Genomic DNA, 19245 nt, shown 5'->3' on the forward strand with positions numbered 1-19245 from the left:
ACTCTTGGAATAATTAAAAGGCCGATGCCAGAGGACCTCAGGACCCGCGAGGGTTGATATGATAAAAGCATATCCGATAGATAAGATGGCCCAAGACCGTTAAGACATTTAAAAACTAATAAAAGAACCTTAAAATCAATCCTGAAACACACGGGGAGCCAATGCAGTGATTTTAAAACCGGTGTAATGTGCTCTCGCCCTCTGGTCCTCGTCAGCACGCGTGCGGCTGAGTTTTGTAATAATTGTAAATTGTGGATGCTCTTTTTGGGAAGACCAGAGAGCATTACAGTAGTCTAAACAACAAGAGATAAAAGCATTACAGTAGTCTAAACAACAAGAGATAAAAGCATTACAGTAGTCTAAACAACAAGAGATAAAAGCATTACAGTAGTCTAAACGACAAGAGATAAAAACATTACAGTAGTCTAAACGACAAGAGATAAAAGCATTACAGTAGTCTAAACAACAAGAGATAAAAGCATTACAGTAGTCTAAACGACAAGAGATAAAAGCATTACAGTAGTCTACACGACAAGAGATAAAAACATTACAGTAGTCTAAACGACAAGAGATAAAAGCATTACAGTAGTCTAAACGACAAGAGATAAAAGCATTACAGTAGTCTAAACGACAAGAGATAAAAACATTACAGTAGTCTAAACGACAAGAGATAAAAGCATTACAGTAGTCTAAACGACAAGAGATAAAAACATTACAGTAGTCTAAACGACAAGAGATAAAAGCATTACAGTAGTCTAAACGACAAGAGATAAAAACATTACAGTAGTCTAAACGACAAGAGATAAAAGCATTACAGTAGTCTAAACGACAAGAGATAAAAGCATTACAGTAGTCTAAACGACAAGAGATAAAAACATTACAGTAGTCTAAACGACAAGAGATAAAAGCATTACAGTAGTCTAAACGACAAGAGATAAAAGCATTACAGTAGTCTAAACGACAAGAGATAAAAGCATTACAGTAGTCTAAACGACAAGAGATAAAAGCATTACAGTAGTCTAAACGACAAGAGATAAAAGCATTACAGTAGTCTAAACAACAAGAGATAAAAGCATCAGCACCTCCGTGTTGGCCTGGGAGAGAAACGGGCGGACTCTGGCTATGTTCTCAAGATGATAAAAACCTATCTTTGTTATATTTTTTATGTGTGGAATAAAATTGAGCTCAGAGTCGAAAATGACGCCCAGGTTCTTTACACATTGTGAAGTTTTAAAATATCGTAGTTTTGGTAAAAGTTTCTCTCTCTTGCCTTCAGGACCGATGACTAAAACCTCTGTTTTGTCCTGGATGAGCTGTAGGAAGTTCACTGCCATCCATGACTTGATATCTAAAATACAGTTTATAAGGGAATCAATTGGCTCTGTGTCATCAGGGGCCGGTATTTCAAAATTTGTAATCTGGATCAGGATAATCCGGATAACGAAATCCTCCTTTTCTCAGTCATGGATCAAGGTGATCCTGCTGACTTTATCTGAGTATTTCAAAACATTGGCAGAGTGGATCACCGTGACGTCGATGTGGGCGGATCTGGATTTCCAAATCTTGCCATGTCTCCACCTCTGGGATCGAAACATGGCGGACTACCTGACGAAAGGAGCAGGGAGCACAACTTTCACGTCAAAAGTGTAAGTTTATCGGGGCGTCCCGGTGGCTCACACCGGTAGAGCGTTAACCATGTATGCCGTGTGCTGTGGCGGAGCCGGGTTCGAATCCAGCCTGAGCTCCCTTTGCCGCATGTCTTCCCCTCTATCACCCCCTTTCTATCTCTCACTATCAATAAAGCAACAAAATGCCAAAAAAATAATCTTTAAAAAAAAAGTGTAAGTTTACCGCCGTCTAATGTGTAGCGGTTTTAAGACCATACGAACGGCAACCAACATATCATGCTAGCCAACTTCTTGAATTGTCACCTAATTAAAACCAGGCCGCAGCGATCTCTAATTGAGACGCGGCCGTGCTAACGGTAGCTAACTCCGCTTCATTGACTTGTGTGTTAAGCAGCTAGCGGGCTAGCTGCTTTGTTGATTAATTTTAATCTATGATTTAACTTATAAAGGAACTAATCGGACGTACATCATACCTGAACTCTTTAAACCAACACCACCTTGTTTAGAGTTTATTAGCATTACATTATTTGCAACACGGCAGACTTAAAAAAAATATGCTCCATGTGTACAGAGCAGACTGCTGCAGTACTTAATACTCGTACCGTGTAACGTTACGTTTCCTAACCATACGGGTCATTCAGAAGTGTCAGAATGCTCCAGTAATGCTAGTGATGATGTCATGCTTTGTGTACATAAAGACACAATCATACACCTTCTCTTTATTCTACTTTCAGAGTCACTCACAGCCATGGACCTCTCAGCTATTAAGGACAACCGGATCCCTGAGTGATGGAAATCCTTAGAAACGCTTTAATTATATTGATTCATTCAATGTTTAAGTTATTGGATTCTGAATAAAGTGATTGAAACTGCTTGAAATTGTAATTGCATTACTTTCATGCTATATAGTTTGGTCAGTGACACAATAAGAAACATTATTCATCCTAATTTGTCTCCCTTAAAAGAAGACTCTCACTAAACATAATTATGGTCATTTATAGCAAAATGGCATCTGATTTGATGAAGTACAATAATCAGTTTGTACACAAACACCTTACTGCATGTTTTAAAAATCATATTCAAGCTATTTCCAGACATTTTAAAAGTGCATTTTTAAGTTTCTGACAGAATTTGTCTTCAATAATCAGAAGCATGAAAAGATACCTTGAAAATGCTTGGAAAGAGCTTCAATGTGCAGCATGATATATTTATAGCAGTTTCAGAAAGTGGGGTCAAATATTTTACTATGCTTAAAATTTCTTTCAATTAGGCTACTTTAATTATAAAAAGTAAAATACTAACACTTGATTAAGTGTAATGAACATCTTGAGTAAAAACATCTAGGAGAAGTGGAGCTGAGACTTTGTCAATCTAAGTGAAATCCTCTGAGGTGGATCAGAATGATCCTGAAGGTTTGGTACCAAGGTGATCCAGATATCTGCCTTGAGTTTTGAAATACCCAAATCCAGCCTTTTATCTGGATTCAAGGGAGGAGTGGATTACCGGAGTGGAATCCTGATCTTCAGGATCAGGGTTATCTGGATCCGTGTTTGAAATACCCAGTTTTCAGATCAGATCTAGATTTAATCCTATCCGACCAGGATAATCCTATCTGATCACTTTTGAAATACCGGCCCCAGGAGACACGGTGATGTACAGCTGTGTGTCATCAACGTAGCTGTGGAAGCTGATGCCGTGTCTCCTGATGACGTCCCCAAGGGGAAGCATATACATATTAAAAAGAACTGGACCTAAAATTGACCCTTGGGGAACCCCACACTTGATTTCATGCGTTCTGGCAGAGCATGTATCCATACTTACAAAGAAACTTCGATCTGAGAGATGTGGGAGCGGGGATACTCAGGTTGCCTGAGACTTAAAATTCTGACCTGACCTGGGTCATACACTGACAGGACTGGTCATTTACGGTTAGGAGAGGTCTAAGTTCAGGGAAAGGTATGCATGGGGGAGCAGAGGATAGGATGTGAAGCTTCAGCAAACAACAACACACACATAAAGTTTGAAAGATCAGTGAGATGTTCAATCCCCAGATGCTTGGTTAATGGGTGGTAACCAGTGCATATCATTTACAAATTGACCAATTGCGTTAAAGAGCCCACCCATTGTCCGGGATTTCGCCAAAATCCAAGAAGCTTTGTGTAACATCAGGGTTTTTGTAATCACTTTGTCCTGTGATGCCATTGGGGTAACTTGGCAGAGTCCAGCGCTGAGCATTGCATTTGGCTATGATTCTTTCAATAAATGGTTAAATTTATTAATTTGTTCTGAGTGTTTCGTAAGACCAAGTTTAGAAAAAAGAACCCGGGTGAGAGGTAGAAGCTGTAAAAGCTTTACGCTCTAACAGAGATAAGAACTGAACCAGTTAAAAACAGTACCAGAGAGGCCGACCAGGGTTCGGAGTCTGTTTAATAAAATGTGATGGTCTACTGTATCAAAGGCAGCGCTGAGATCCAGTAGAACCAAGACTGTTAATTTATGTGAATCTAAATAACACCTGAAGTCATTTAAAATCTTTAAAAGAGCTGTCTCGGAACTGTGGTTCATTCTAAAACCAGATTGATATTTCTCTAAAATGTTGTTTCTATTTAAAAAATAATTTAACTGGTTAAAAACCAGTTTTTCTAAAGTTTTCCTTAAAAATGGTAAGTTGGATACAGGCCGGTAGTTATTTAAAATGTTGGGGTCTAAATTACTCTTCTTCAGAAGGGGCTTCACTACTGCCGTTTTGTAGGCAGTGAGGAAGACACCCGTCTGAAGAGAGCAATTCACAACATTTAAAATCTGTTCCTCAAAATCATTTTATGCTTTCTTTAAGAGCGATGTGGGAATAGGATCTAAAAGGCAGGTTGTTGGGTTTACTTGGGAGAAAACTCGACCAAGTGTCCTGGCATCAACCAGGGCAAAACTCTCCAGTGTTTGGAGAGTTGGTTCAGGTGTGTAAAAAATTACATTCTGGGATAAAAGACTGCATCTGATACCATCGATCTTACTTCTGAAGTGGTCTGCAAAGTCCTCGCAGAGGGCCTCCGATGGTGTCATGTGAGCTTTATTAAAACTGGTGCTGGTTAAAAGATATGTGGCTGGATGATATTGAAGGCCGAGGAGAAATCAACAAAAAGCAGCCGAGCATGAGTCTTATTGTTTTCCAGGTGTTTCAATACATAATTCAATAAAGTAAGTGAAGCATATTGAACACCTCTCTTGGCCCTATATGCAAACTGAAGAGGATAAAAGATGCTCAGTCCTAGTTAGAAGCTCCCTTTTAATCAATGTCTCGAAAGACTTCATAACTAACGAAGTTAAGGCCACGGGCCTGAAGTAATTTAAAACCTTGGGATGAGGACTTTTGTCCACAGGCACCACAGTGGACTGTTTCCATAATAATGGAACCTTCTGCTGGATAAGAGACAACTGAAAAATATAGTAAAAAAATAGGGCCTAATTGTTCTGCACAAACAGTAAGCAGACGGCTACAGATTCTATCTGGGCCTGGACTCTTTCTTGGTTTGCAGCTTTTAAAGCACTTTACCACACTGCCCTCGTCAAAGGAGGTGGTAGGATATGAAGGTGCGGATATGAGTCTTTTTCTGAGATCAACGTGTTTATCATAAAATACTTGCACGTCAAACCGCACATAAAATGTATTTAGTTCCTGAGCCAACTGCAGGTCTGAAGGGTAGCCAGGGAAAGGCAAGGCAAGGCAAGTTTATTTGTATAGCACAATTCAACACAAGGTAATTCAAAGTGCTTTACATACACATTAAAAACAGCAAGACACAATTGAAAACAGTCAAAACAGTCAATTAAAACAGGGAAATAGAAATAAAAATATAAATACGATAAAATAAGATACAGCAGGATAAAAAAAGAGATAAAATAATAAAAAGCACAAGTCAAACATTGTGTAGTTAAAAAGTAAGGGCAGTAGAGTAGAGCAGATAAGTGTTAAAGTTAAGAGTACGCTGCAGTAAACTTCAGTGTGTTTTCAGTCCTGATTTAAAGGAGCAGACCTCAGATCTGCAGGTAGTTTGTTCCAGGTGAGGAGCAGAATAACTGAAAGCTGCCTCACCCCGCTTAGTTCTTGTTCTTGGGACACGCAACAAGCCAGCTCCAGATGACCTAAGGGGTCTGGATGCTTCATAGAGAGGGAGCAGATCAAGCATGTAATTTGGTCCGAGACCATTCAGTGCTTTGTAGACCAGCAGTAAGATTTTAAAATCTATCCTCTGACTAACAGGAAGCCACTGTAGTGATTTAAGGACCAGTGTAATATGGTCCAGTTTCCTGGTGTTTGTGAGGACTCTGGCTGCAGCTGCCTGGTTGATTTTTTGTTAAGACTCGTGAAGATGCCATTGCAATAATCCAACCTACTAAAAATAAATGCATGGATAAGTTTTTCCATGTCTTGTTTGGACAGAAGACCCTTAATTCTAGCTATGTTTTTCAGGTGGTAATAGGCAGATTTAGTGATCAGCTTTAGATGGCTGTTGAAGTTCAGGTCTGAGTCAATAATTACACCAAGATTTCTGGCTTGATTTGATGCTGTCAATGACATAGAGCCAAGGTGAGCGCTGATCTTAGACCTTTCATTTTTAGGGCTGAAAATGATCACCTCTGTCTTCTCTGCATTTAGCTGGAGAAAGTTCTGGCACATCCACTCAGTGATTTGATGAATACAGTTACTCAATGAGAGTAAGGGACTGTAGTCGTGTGAGGACACTGAAATGTAGAGTTGTGTGTCATCGGCATAAGTATGATAGGAGATGTTGTGATGTTCCATAATCTGAGCTAGCGGTAGCATATAGATGTTGAATAGAAGCGGCCCGAGAATGGACCCTTGAGGAACCCCACATGTGATCTTAGTTCGCTCAGACTCATGGTTTCCAATTGACACAAAAAAGTCCCTATCTTGTAAGTAAGATTTGAACCATTGTAGCACAGTGCCAGTGAGCCCCACCCACTGTTCCAGTCTGCTGACTAGTATGTTATGATCAACTGTGTCAAATGCAGCACTGAGATCCAGTAAAACCAGGACAGAGGATTTGCCTGCATCAGTGTTCAGATTAATATCATTTAAGACTTTGATAAGTACAGTCTCAGTGCTGTGGTGTCGCCGAAATCCAGACTGAAATGTGTTAAAAAGATTGTTTTGCATCATAAAAGCATGAATTTGCTCAAAAACAACCTTTTCAATGATTTTCCCCAGAAGGAGGGATTGATGCTGTGGGATTTGTCAGTCTGTCTACTACAGAAAAAAGTGTGCGGGCATTATTACTGTTTCAATTGATAATCTCAGAATGCAAGGCAGTCATATTTTTCAGAGTGCCAAACCACCCAGCTGCTATTATGCTGGAAAGTACGGTGGTTTCACAGTCTCATACCATCTGCTGTCGGTGTATGGGCAAGCAGAGATCTCAACTTTCTTGACACATAACATAGATCTATTATCTTATCTTGTCTGGTGGGGCATGTCATATACTGATAAAAAATCTCTCAGTGTTTTGGACAAAGTACAATGGTTCATGTCACCCATAATAAAGTTAGGAGCTTCAGGAGAAATCATTTGAAGCCTCTGCATTACTTGAAGAATAACTTCACATGCGTTTCCTTCATTCCCCTTCTGATGAATGTAAACCAGCGTGACGAAAACTTGAGGAAATTCCCAAGGCAAGTAACGAGGGGATCCGAGCAGGGGGACTGGGAGTGATTAAAGAGCAGCCCCACTGACCTCCACATCACTGTCCAGAACACAGTGGTTGTCTCCACAGAAACCGTTAAAAACCTTGGCGTGATTCTTGACAACCAACTGTCCCCCACTACAAACATCAGTAGCTCCTGGTCCTGGTCCAGGTCCTCAGACAGTCTGTCTTCAAACATTTCACACACCGTCCTGCATTACAAGAGCAATCAACCTGCCGCGGACCAGCTGAAATCAACATACACTTACTCACATGACTGACTGACCCCTCTTGAATCAGGTACACTCTCCACGACTAGCTCCCCCTACACATCGATCCTGGTCATAATCACAAAATCAAAAATCACAAACCCACTCATGGTGTAAACTTTCACAATCTCATATCTCTGCACACACATAAACCAACATCCACTACCCCATCACCTACAGCCACTCCACCCATATCTTTGAACTTGGCACTTTTACATGTTAGATCTCTTCAGAACAAGACGTTTTTAATTAATGACCTTATTTTAGATAATGGAATTGATTGTATGTTTTTAACTGAGACGTGGCTTAGCACTGATGGACCAGCAACACTGATTTAAGTGTCTCCACCTACAGCATCTATTTTGCCACAATCATTTTCTCATAAAAACATAACATTTGGTAACTACACAACTTTTGAATATCACTCCATCTTTTTCAGCAGCCCTCCAATACTATGCATGACAGTTTACAGGCCACTCAAACGTTGCTCATCATTTGTGTCAGATTTCTCAGAACTTTTATCAATCACCCACACCAAATACGACTGTATTCTTGTTTTAAGCGATATAATCTACATGTGGACATTCAATCAGACTCTTTTATGTTGGATTTTATGAACATTCTGCATTGTATGGATTTTAATCAAGACATTAACCAACCAACTCACAACAGAGGTCACACTTTAGATCTTGTCATAACATGGACTATCTGCAAGTGTGACCTCTGTTGTCGATGTCGGGATATCTGACCATTTCTGTGTCTTTTTTACTATCACTGGTTTTATTCAGTAGGACTTTACAGAGCAAACTGTGAGGAAGCCCCATTTTAACTCTGAAGTGGCTGCAAATTTTATTGATGTTTTAAGCAAAACCACTGCAGATATTTTACCTTCATCTTGTGTTTTTATTGTAGAAAGTTTTAACAGTAAATTAAGGCTTGCAATTGACAAGGTGGCTCCCCTAAGATTAAGAGAGGTTAACTCCAAACCAATACCTCCATGGAAAAATTAGAGAATTAAACAACTAAACTGCCGCAAAGCAGAAAGAAATTGCAGAAAGAACAAACTTATGATAAACTATGAAATATTACTTGAACAATTGTCAATCTATAACAGGGAAATTATACACGCAAGACAAGCACACTTTTCAAAATTGATATCCGACAACAAAAATAACCCCGAATTCCTTTTTTCAACTTTTGAACGAATAACCATCCTGTTTTTTAAGAAGCCGAGCACCTTGTCTACAAACATCAGTTGTGAAGAATTTGCAGTCCACTTCACAAACAAAATAGATACGATGAGGTTGGATCTAGGTCAGTTTCAGTCTTCGAATAAAAACTTCCAAGAGGGCGCGTGGCGCGTGGCGAGCTATGGAGTAGCTGTGTTCCGAGGAGGCTCTGCTCGACTTTAATTTAAACATTAATTTCCCGCTGTGATAACTCTTTAAAAGTTGCTTAAGTTCAGCATAAAAACATGAAGAAGACAAGGCACAACAAAGGAGGGGAAAATAATGATAAAACGACCGATGAAGTCGGTGAAACGGGCGTGATGCTCGAAAAATTAGCTACCGAGCTTAATGAGGTTAGCTTAGGTGCAGCTTCCTCGTGCTCGGAGCCGAATCCATCTACAGCAGATCTCATGAAAGCCATCAACTCTCTGAGCAAAAACGTGACGACGAAATTCGCTGCCATCTCAGACACCATGGGCGCTTTGCAAACTACTCTGGCTACAGTGACAGGGAAGGTACGTGACATGGAAGAGGCTGTGAATGAACATGATGGCAAGCTAACTTCATTGGAGACTTTGTGCAAAAACCTGCAAGAAGGTTTGAATGAACAACGTAAGAAAGTAGCGGAACTGGAATCCCAGTCAAGACACCAGAATGTGAGAATCATCTGTATTCCTGAGGGAGCAGAGAAGGGTAAACCAGTGGAGTTCATCACCAAGCTGATTCCAGCGCTGCTCGGGGCTGAACACTTCTCAAATCCAACGTGGTCGTGGACTGTGCGCACCGCTCCCTGGGTCCAAAGCCGGCGGACGGAGCTCGCCCACGGCTGTTCATAGTCAGACTCCACTACTGCCAGACTCGGGAGCTCATCCTCAGACTCGCCACTCAGAAATCACCGCTACAATACAATGGGACAAAGCTCTTCATCTTTCCGGATTTGACAGCGGAGGTTCTTGGCCAGCGCAGAGTGTTTGATGAAGTTCGCAAGAAGTGCAGGGCGGCCGGCCGGCCTCCGGTACGGCTTTCTGCACCCAGCTAGATTTCGTGTGACACTGGATGGTGTTACCAGGATCTTCAACAACCCGAATGAAGCAGAGCAATTTCTCCGTGATAAGTTATCCGCCTCTTCGTCTTAAATCAACGGTCACCGATAAGGGATGAACATGGACTTTCAATAGTGTCTTTCGAGCGGAGCCTGGGAGGGTAAGGAACGAAGCACACGCACCAATGGACATTAGGGAAGTTTGAAACGAGTTTCAGTTGGGGAAGCCTGTCAACTTTTAAGGGGAGGGGGGATAAGCTGTTCAGGGTGTGCAAAATGTTCATGTTTCATGTTGGTGGTATAATGTACACATGTTATGTGGGGATGTTGACAGAGAGAAGGCATGTTTATGAGGTTATGAATGGCACATAATAGCAGTAAGTCATACAATGGCACAATGAAGATATTAAGCTGGAATGTAAAAGGTCTAGGTAATCCAGAGAAGAGAGCTAAGGTTCTTACTCATCTCAAATCATTAAATCCTGATGTTGTTCTATTACAAGAGACTCATGCCAAGCGCTCGGTCCAGATGGTGCTACGTGCAAACTGGCTGGGCCAGATGTATCAGGCTAACTTTAGTGCTAAGGCCAGAGGAGTGGCGATTTTGTTTAGGAAAAATATACCTGTTATTCAGAATAAGACAATAGCAGACCCCAGTGGTCGATTTCTAGTAGTGTCTGGCTGCCTGTGTTCCACTCCAGTGACTTTTGTGAATATATATGCTCCAAACTTTGACTGCCCAGAGTTCTTTAGAGAAGTATTCAACTCTATCCCAAATATAGACCAAACGCATATCATTGTCAGGGGGGATATGAATTGTGTTCTTGATGTAAGATTAGATCAAAAATATTCAAAATCTTTGCAACAATCACAATTCTCGAAAATTTAAACATTGTGGATATATGGAGGTTGTTGTTTCCTACTAACAGAGAGTTTTCTTACTTCTCTCCAGTGCATAAATCCTACTCTCGCATTGATTATTTTTTCCTTGATTCTAAACTTATTCCAGCAGTGGTTGATGTCACTTATCACTCCATATTGATTTCAGATCATGGCCCTGTTTCCTTAACCCTGAAAGTGGCAAACTTAAACACAAGAGGGTGCAAAAATTGGCGCTTTGATGCTGCCCTATTGAAAGATGTAGTCTTCCACAAACGTATGGAGGAGCACATCAAATTTTTTCTTGAAACAAATGATAATGGTGATGTTGATGTTGATGATTCAGTCTTATGGGATAGTTTAAAGGCAGTCATGAGAGGACATATTATTTCATATACATCATGGAAGAGTAAAAAGCAGGTTGCAGCTATGAAAGACATGGAGTCTGAATTACACCGGTTGGAACAGTCTTACCAGTCGACTCCAACAACAGACACCTTGGGTGAGATCACCAAGTTGAAGTGCGAGTACAACACCATACTCTCTAAACGTGTGTGTTCTCAAATGATTAGCTCAAGACAGAGATTATTTGAGTTAGGCGATAAGCCACATAGGTTGCTGGCGAGGCAACTGAGACATTCACAGGCATCACAGGCTATACTCTAAATAAAGAACAAGAGAGGGCAGATTGTAATGTTTTGAAGATTTTTATCGTAATCTATATAGCTCAAACAATAATACTAGTAAGGAGGAGATTAATGAGTTTCTGGAAAAATGTGATCTACCCAAACTTGATAATGAAGCTACAGCAGAGCTAGATGCTGAGATAACTCTTGATGAAGTAAAAGCAGCAATAGTCCAGTTCCCAAATAATAAGGCTCCTGGGCCTGATGGGTTTGGGGCAGAATTTTATAAGGCATACAGCTCACTGCAAGTGGGCTCCTTAACTAGCACATTGTATCAGGGTAATATTTCTCTACTGTTGAAAAAGGACCAGGACCCCATGAATGTCTCCTCATATAGATCTGTGTCACTTCTCCCATTGGAAACTAAACTTACAGAAGATATGGTTATAATATCCCTTGACGCCGAAAAGGCTTTTGACCAGGTAGAATGGCCATATATGCTGTCTATATTGGTAAGATTTCCGACTATATAGAGGGACACGCCAAGGGAATCCTCTGTCTCCATATAGCTTTGCTCTCGCTCTGGAACCTTTAGCCTCCTATATACGCTCTAGCCCTGAAATACATCCTATCACACATCTAGGAACCAAACATAAGATCTCGGCCTACGCTGATGACGTTATATTATTTATTTCAGATCCCAAAGCATCTATACCTCCACTGCTGCAGTTAATAAATAAATTTGGCTCATTTTCAGGATATAAGATAAATTGGGGGAAAAGTGAACTAATGCCATTGTCAAATTTAGTAGATATGACATTCCTCAAGACAACTCCATTTAGAATTGTATCAGAAAAGTTCAAAAGTCTGGGTATTATAGTCACAAGGAAATTGAGTCAGCTATTACGACATAACTGGGATGAGAAAATTGATCAGTTGGAGAGGAATATACAGTTTTGGAACACTTTACCTATATCAATGGCAGGGCGTATTAACGCCATCAAAATGGTGGTCTTGCCAAGGTTCCTCTATATATTTCAATCTATCCCAGTATGCATCCCTCAAACTCACTTCGGAAAGCTGGATTCAATTATATCATCTTTTATTTGGTCTGGGAAAATACCTAGGATCTCGAAGAAACTCGTTTTGGTTGGGGTGTTTACAAGGCAATAACCTGGAGGAGATGCCAGCATGGTTACAAATTGAACACCTCTCCTGTCAACGCACCTCCTTACCAGCACTCATTTATAGTCCAGTAAAGAGTAAGAAGTGCTTGTATAATGAAAACCCGATAATTCATAACTCTTTAAAGATATGTAAACAACTTTTAAAATGCCCAAAGTATATTTGGATTCTCCTATTTGCTGTAACCATGCATTTAAACCTGCACTGGATGATGTAGTCTTCTCAAACTGGAGAGAGAAAGGTATTATCACATTGAGAAATGTTTATATTGAGGGTCATTTGGCCTCCTTTCAACAGTTACAGCGGGCATTCCAGCCCCCAGCTTCCCATTTTTTCCGTTACCTCCAGCTTAGACATTTCATGAGGACTCATATTCCACAATATGAACGTAAACCTCAGCACATAGCATTAGACAGGTTTATTCAAATCAAACCATATATGAGAGGGGCAATATCTAAACTCTATGGAATCATACAGAATGTGAATAACACATCGTCGGACAAATTTAAAGAGGCTTGGGGGAGAGAATTAGATAGGGAAGTTTCAGATGAGATATGGGACCATTGTATCAAGAATATCCATGGTAGCTCAATCAATTCAAGACATCATTTGATACAATTCAAGGTAGTACATAGACTACATTATTCTCCCTCCAGATTACAGAAAATATTTCAGGATGTGTCACCCCAATGTATCAGGTGTCAAAGTGATGAGGGAACATGTGACGGAGCAGTCCCGTCACTGACGCGGCCAGCGGCACACACACACACACACATGCAGCGCCACACACACACACACGCAGCGCACACAGACACATATTCCACATCGTTCCTCGTCCCCCTCTGCTCTTCAACAAACGGACTTTACAAAGCACAAATCCCCCTTCCCTTCACTGTACAATAGCGCTGCCAAGGGTGCACACTTGGCAGTTCTAAAAAGTTATGGACAAACATGTTAAACTTACCGATGTGTAGAAATAGGCCCGCTCCTACTTACCTGCCCGTTTCCGGCAGAGAAACAGGGCGTCAGGACCGGCGTCATTATATAGGAAAATGACGCCAATTTATGATTCCGAGGGGGAAGAGCTACCTCTATATAAGAGGCAACCAGAACCCTGATCTGGGAGAGTGGTTGTTGTTACAGAGGAGGTAACTGATTGGTGAAAGTAAGAAAAGTATTGATTATTGTGCAAAGAGTTATTGAAGAACTCATTTTGCTCTATTTTGTTTTGTTTGGTACTTGTATATATATATATATATATATATATAGCATTTTTTTGCTTCATTTACTTTGTTTTATTTGTTTATTATTTTTTTGGGGTTGTACATATTGGCACTGTTTGCACCTGAGGAGGAGGAGAATAAAAATCAAGAACATTCATTTCCCGACTAAGCCTGGATTTTTTGTATTTTAACGAGGTTGCTAGTAGAACCCCGCCACATATGGTGTCAGAAGTGGGATGGCAAGTCGGAAAAAAACCCTCCTTCCCAGACGCACCGGCCTGCGTTCCCAGCGGCCACAGCAGCCAGAGGAAATGGCGACCGGCGGTGCCGACCTGGACTGGGAAACTGACGTAGAGGATGAGGACACCTCCTGGTGGCGCCCAGCTGCTCCTACAGCTCCGGCACCCACAGCTGAAACAGGTGGAGAGTTGGTGGACATGATGCGGGACTTTTTGGCAGCACAGCAAAGGAGAGAGGAGGGCCTGCTGGCAGAGATCAGAGGGCTGAGGGCCTCTCTTCCATCAGCTGATCGGTTACCTCAACCTGCTGTCCTGACACATCCAAGGGCAGCCCAGCCACTGCATGTGCTGAATCAGCTGCCTGCCATGTCTACACCCAGCACGGCTACAGCCACCAGTCCCAGATTGGACCTGCCCACACCAGCACCCCGGCGTATGCAGAGGGACACACCACGGGAGGTATCACCAGCAGCATCCATCCAGTTTCCGGGGGCAAGCAGTAGGTCCGACCAGCCAAGATCAGACTGGAGGCCCTATAGCGAGCCCAGAATTCCCCAATATGAAAATGGGGAGGACATTGAAAACTATTTACTCCGCTTTGAGCGGATTGCAAAAACATGGCATTGGCCAGAGGATGAGTGGGCATGCCGCCTAGTGCCACTGCTATCGGGCAAGGCATTGGAGGCCTACACTGCGATGGATGAGGAGAGGGCCCACTGGTATCCTGACCTAAAGACTGCACTTCTGGCCAAATTTGACATCTCGCCAGAAACCTACCGGCAGCAGTTCAGGTCCATGACGACACCACCCGGCGAGAACCCTACTGAGACCTACCACCGCCTGAGGGGCTTCTACCGGCGCTGGACCTGGCCAGAACAGCACACCAAGGAGCAGATTGGGGAGATCATCATCCTGGAGCAGCTGCTGAGGGTACTGCCGCCGGAAGTACGAACCTGGGTGAAGGAGCATGAGCCAGCGGAGGGGCTTATAGCTGCCAGGCTAGCGCTGCAGTATCTAAATGCTCGGAGAGGAGGCCCAGCTTCACGCTCAACCAGTGCAGCACCCCGACCAACCTACCAGCCACCACAGACCCGGCCCGGGAGGAGAGAGTACAGACAGGAGGTTCCAGGTACCAGCACTGCCCCAAACCAACAAGCCTCTGGTAAGGATTTTGTCTGTTACTATTGCCAGCAGCCAGGCCACAAAGCTTCCGTTTGTCCCATACGGAAGGCAAAGGTCAGTGGCGCCTGCTATGCACCACGTCCAGAGGTGGCGCCCAATGAAAGTAAAACAGACCAAATGCAACATCATAAAACTGTCAGTATAAATGGGCAGCAGGTTACTGCTCTGCTGGACACTGGTAGTTTCACATCCCTGATTAAACACAGCTTGGTGCCAGCAGGCTGTGTGGACTACAGCCGACAGACAGACATTTTGTGTGTACATGGGGATAAGCATCCCTATCCCAGAGCTGATGTGACAATCACCATTGATGAACAGCCTTACCTGTTGACTGTTGGGGTGGTGCAGAACTTGCCTGTGGACATGATCCTTGGATGGGACTTACCTGTTTTGATGGACTTGTTGCACAATAAAGAGGTCCCAGTGGAACCAGACTTTGGGGAGGGTAATGTAAATGCTTCTTGTCCTGTGATCACCCGAGCCCAAGCAAAGGGTGTCCAACCACTCCCAGACTTGGACAGTAGTCTGTGTGAGGGTGGCACTAAGGGCCCAAATAAAACTCGTCGCCAACGCCGCTTTGAAAAGCAGTTAAGGCAGACTGAACCGAAGTGGGAAAATGTGGGGTCAAAAGAAATGTGGGAAGTGCCTCATAATATTGCTGAGCTGCAGAGGGGAGATAAAACCCTAAAGCTGTTATTTCCTAAGGTGGGAGAAGAGGCAAATGGAGGTTGTGTGGGGAGGGAAATGTTCAGTGTTGAAAATGATGTGTTGTACACAACTACAGATGAACACAAGCGCCTGGTGATCCCTGCTAGCTGCAGACCACTGATTATGCACCTGGCACACACACTTCCATGGGCTGGACACCTTGGCCGTAACAAAACATACTTACGGTTGAACGGTTCAACCAGACACTAAAGAAGATGCTGCAGAAGTTTGTGGATGACACAGGCAAAGACTGGGATCGCTGGTTGCCGTTCCTGCTTTTCGCCTACCGGGAGGTTCCCCAGGCTTCAACCGGCTTCTCACCATTTGAACTCTTGTATGGCTGGGAGGTACAGGGACCCTTGGACCTGCTTCGAAAGAGCTGGGAAGGCTCTTCCAGCACTTCAAGTGACAGAGGGGTGGTGCAGTTCGTGCTGGAGATGAGGGACCGGCTGGAGAGGTACCAGGAGGAGGCCAAGGTCAACCTGCAGGAGGCCCAGAAAAACCAGAAAGCCTGGCATGACCAACACGCTCGACACCGCGAGTTCCAGCCTGGCCAAAAGATCCTGTTGCTGCTCCCTTCCTCCAACAGCAAACTTCTGGTAAAATGGCAAGGGCCCTACAACGTCACTCGCAAGATGGGCCCGGTGACCTACGAGGTGCATCACCCAGACAAGAAAAAGACGAAACAAACTTATCATGTCAACCTGCTGAAAGAGTGGAAGGAGCGTGATGTCCAGGTTCCAGAAAAGGCTCTGCTGGTGAGGGAGGTAACTCTGGATGATGAGGCTGAGGTGGAACCCGACACACTAACGGTGCCTGCGGCTCCTGTATTGGACCATCTAGAACCCCAGCGGGCTGCGCAACTGATCGGGCTCTTCCAGGAAGTTCCTTCCCTCTTCGCGGCTAGGCCAGGAAAGACTACTCTGGTTGAACATGTGTTTCGCTTAAAGGACGGTCAACCAGTGCGCCAACGCCCCTACCGTATCCCACAACAGCTGATTGGAAAACTCAAACAGGAAATAGAAGAGATGCTGAATCTTGGGGTGATTGAGCCTTCCAACTCAGAGTGGTGCAGTCCCGTGGTCATCGTGTTCAAGAAGGATGGCTCCCTTCGGATCTGCATCGACTTCAGAAAGCTAAATTCCATCTCTGAGTTTGATGCCTACCCCATGCCCAGAATCGATGAGTTGCTGGAAAAGATTGGAGCAGCCAGGTACATCACCACCCTGGATCTGTGTAAGGGATACTGGCAGGTGCCCCTGGAGAAGTCATCCCGGCCATGCACAGCATTCCGGACACCAGTGGGGCTCTTCCAGTTTACGGTGATGCCATTTGGCCTGCATGGAGCACCCGCCACCTTCCAGCGACTGATGGACCGAGTCCTCGAGGGTTGCGATCACTGCAGTGCAGCCTACCTGGATGATGTGGTGATTTTCAGCAACACCTGGGAAGAACACTGTGAGCATCTATCCCTCGTTCTGGGAAGGATCCAGGAGGGGGGGTTGACCCTTAACCCCGCAAAGTGTGAGTGGGCCCGGCAGGAGACACAATACCTTGGTTACCTACTTGGGCGAGGACAGGTGCGGCCCCAAGTGGATAAGGTGGAAGCTATCCGGAACTGCCCGCAGCCTCGCACCAAGAAGGAGGTCCGGTCCTTCCTGGGATTGGCTGGTTGGTACAGGCGGTTTGTGCCTCAGTTTGCCACCATTGCAGCCCCGCTCACAGCACTGACCAGCAAGGACCAGCGGAACCCTGTGACCTGGTCCAATGACTGTGAAACAGCCTTCAACACCCTTAAAACCTACCTGTGTTCCTCACCTGTCCTCCAGAGTCCAGACTTCAATCGAAGGTTCCTGGTCCAGGTGGATGCCTCTGCAGTTGGCCTTGGTGCGGTCCTGGCCCAAGGAAACCTAGGAGAGGAACAGCCAATTCTTTACCTGAGCCGCAAGATGCAGCCACGTGAAACCAGGTATTCCACTGTGGAAAAAGAGGGCCTGGCCATCAAGTGGGCACTGGAGAGCTTGCGGTACTACCTGCTTGGAAGGGAGTTTGATCTCGAAACGGACCACAGAGCTCTCACATGGATCAACTCCATGAAGGACCACAACAGCCGCCTGACTAGATGGTACCTTTCACTCCAGCCATACCGGTTCACCATCCGCCACAGAGCAGGCAAGGCTAATGTGGTGGCAGACTACTTGTCTAGGTTGCCGCACATCGTCAATCTCCGGGAGGAGGGAGATAATGTGACGGAGCAGTCCCGTCACTGACGCGGCCAGCGGCACACACACACACACATGCAGCGCCACACACACACACACACGCAGCGCACACAGACACATATTCCACATCGTTCCTCGTCCCCCTCTGCTCTTCAACAAACGGACTTTACAAAGCACAAATCCCCCTTCCCTTCACTGTACAATAGCGCTGCCAAGGGTGCACACTTGGCAGTTCTAAAAAGTTATGGACAAACATGTTAAACTTACCGATGTGTAGAAATAGGCCCGCTCCTACTTACCTGCCCGTTTCCGGCAGAGAAACAGGGCGTCAGGACCGGCGTCATTATATAGGAAAATGACGCCAATTTATGATTCCGAGGGGGAGGAGCTACCTCTATATAAGAGGCAACCAGAACCCTGATCTGGGAGAGTGGTTGTTGTTACAGAGGAGGTAACTGATTGGTGAAAGTAAGAAAAGTATTGATTATTGTGCAAAGAGTTATTGAAGAACTCATTTTGCTCTATTTTGTTTTGTTTGGTACTTGTATATATATATATATATATATAGCATTTTTTTGCTTCATTTACTTTGTTTTATTTGTTTATTATTTTTTTGGGGTTGTACATATTGGCACTGTTTGCACCTGAGGAGGAGGAGAATAAAAATCAAGAACATTCATTTCCCGACTAAGCCTGGATTTTTTGTATTTTAACGAGGTTGCTAGTAGAACCCCGCCACAGAACACTATCCCACTTATTTTTGTCATGTCACAAGCTACAACCATTCTGGTCATCCTTTCACTGGTTCACCGTGTTGTTGTGTTGTAAAAAATAGTTATGAAGCTAAGGCTATCTCCCTTTCAACATTGTTAGCCAGAAAGCTAATTCTACAGTCTTGGAAATCTGAAAGGGCTCCGACATTTGAAATGTGGTTTAGAGAGCTGGGTAATGTATTACACTTGGAGAAAATCAGGTACATCATATCTACTAAAGAGGATATCTTTTTTAAAATATGGCAACCTTTTCTTGATTTAATGTCTAAAAACTGAATTAGTGCTATTATGTTGCTCTGCCATTTATGTTATACCCTTGTTTTGTTGGTTTAATGTAAAAA

At 43.6% G+C, this 19245-nt stretch overlaps 1 protein-coding gene across 1 annotated transcript; it reads left to right on the plus strand.

Moving 5' to 3' along the window:
• The first annotated feature begins 13886 nt into the window (after positions 1–13886).
• On the plus strand, positions 13887–16119 carry LOC131968014 (uncharacterized). The gene has a single exon (XM_059328762.1). The coding sequence runs from the start codon at positions 14017–14019 to the stop codon at positions 16117–16119; it is 2103 nt and encodes a 700-aa protein (XP_059184745.1). The 5' UTR covers positions 13887–14016.
• Positions 16120–19245: the final 3126 nt, after the last annotated feature.

Source organism: Centropristis striata, unplaced genomic scaffold (genome assembly GCF_030273125.1).
Source record: "Centropristis striata isolate RG_2023a ecotype Rhode Island unplaced genomic scaffold, C.striata_1.0 Scaffold_30, whole genome shotgun sequence".
In the NCBI taxonomy this organism is placed as follows: Eukaryota; Metazoa; Chordata; class Actinopteri; order Perciformes; family Serranidae; genus Centropristis; species Centropristis striata.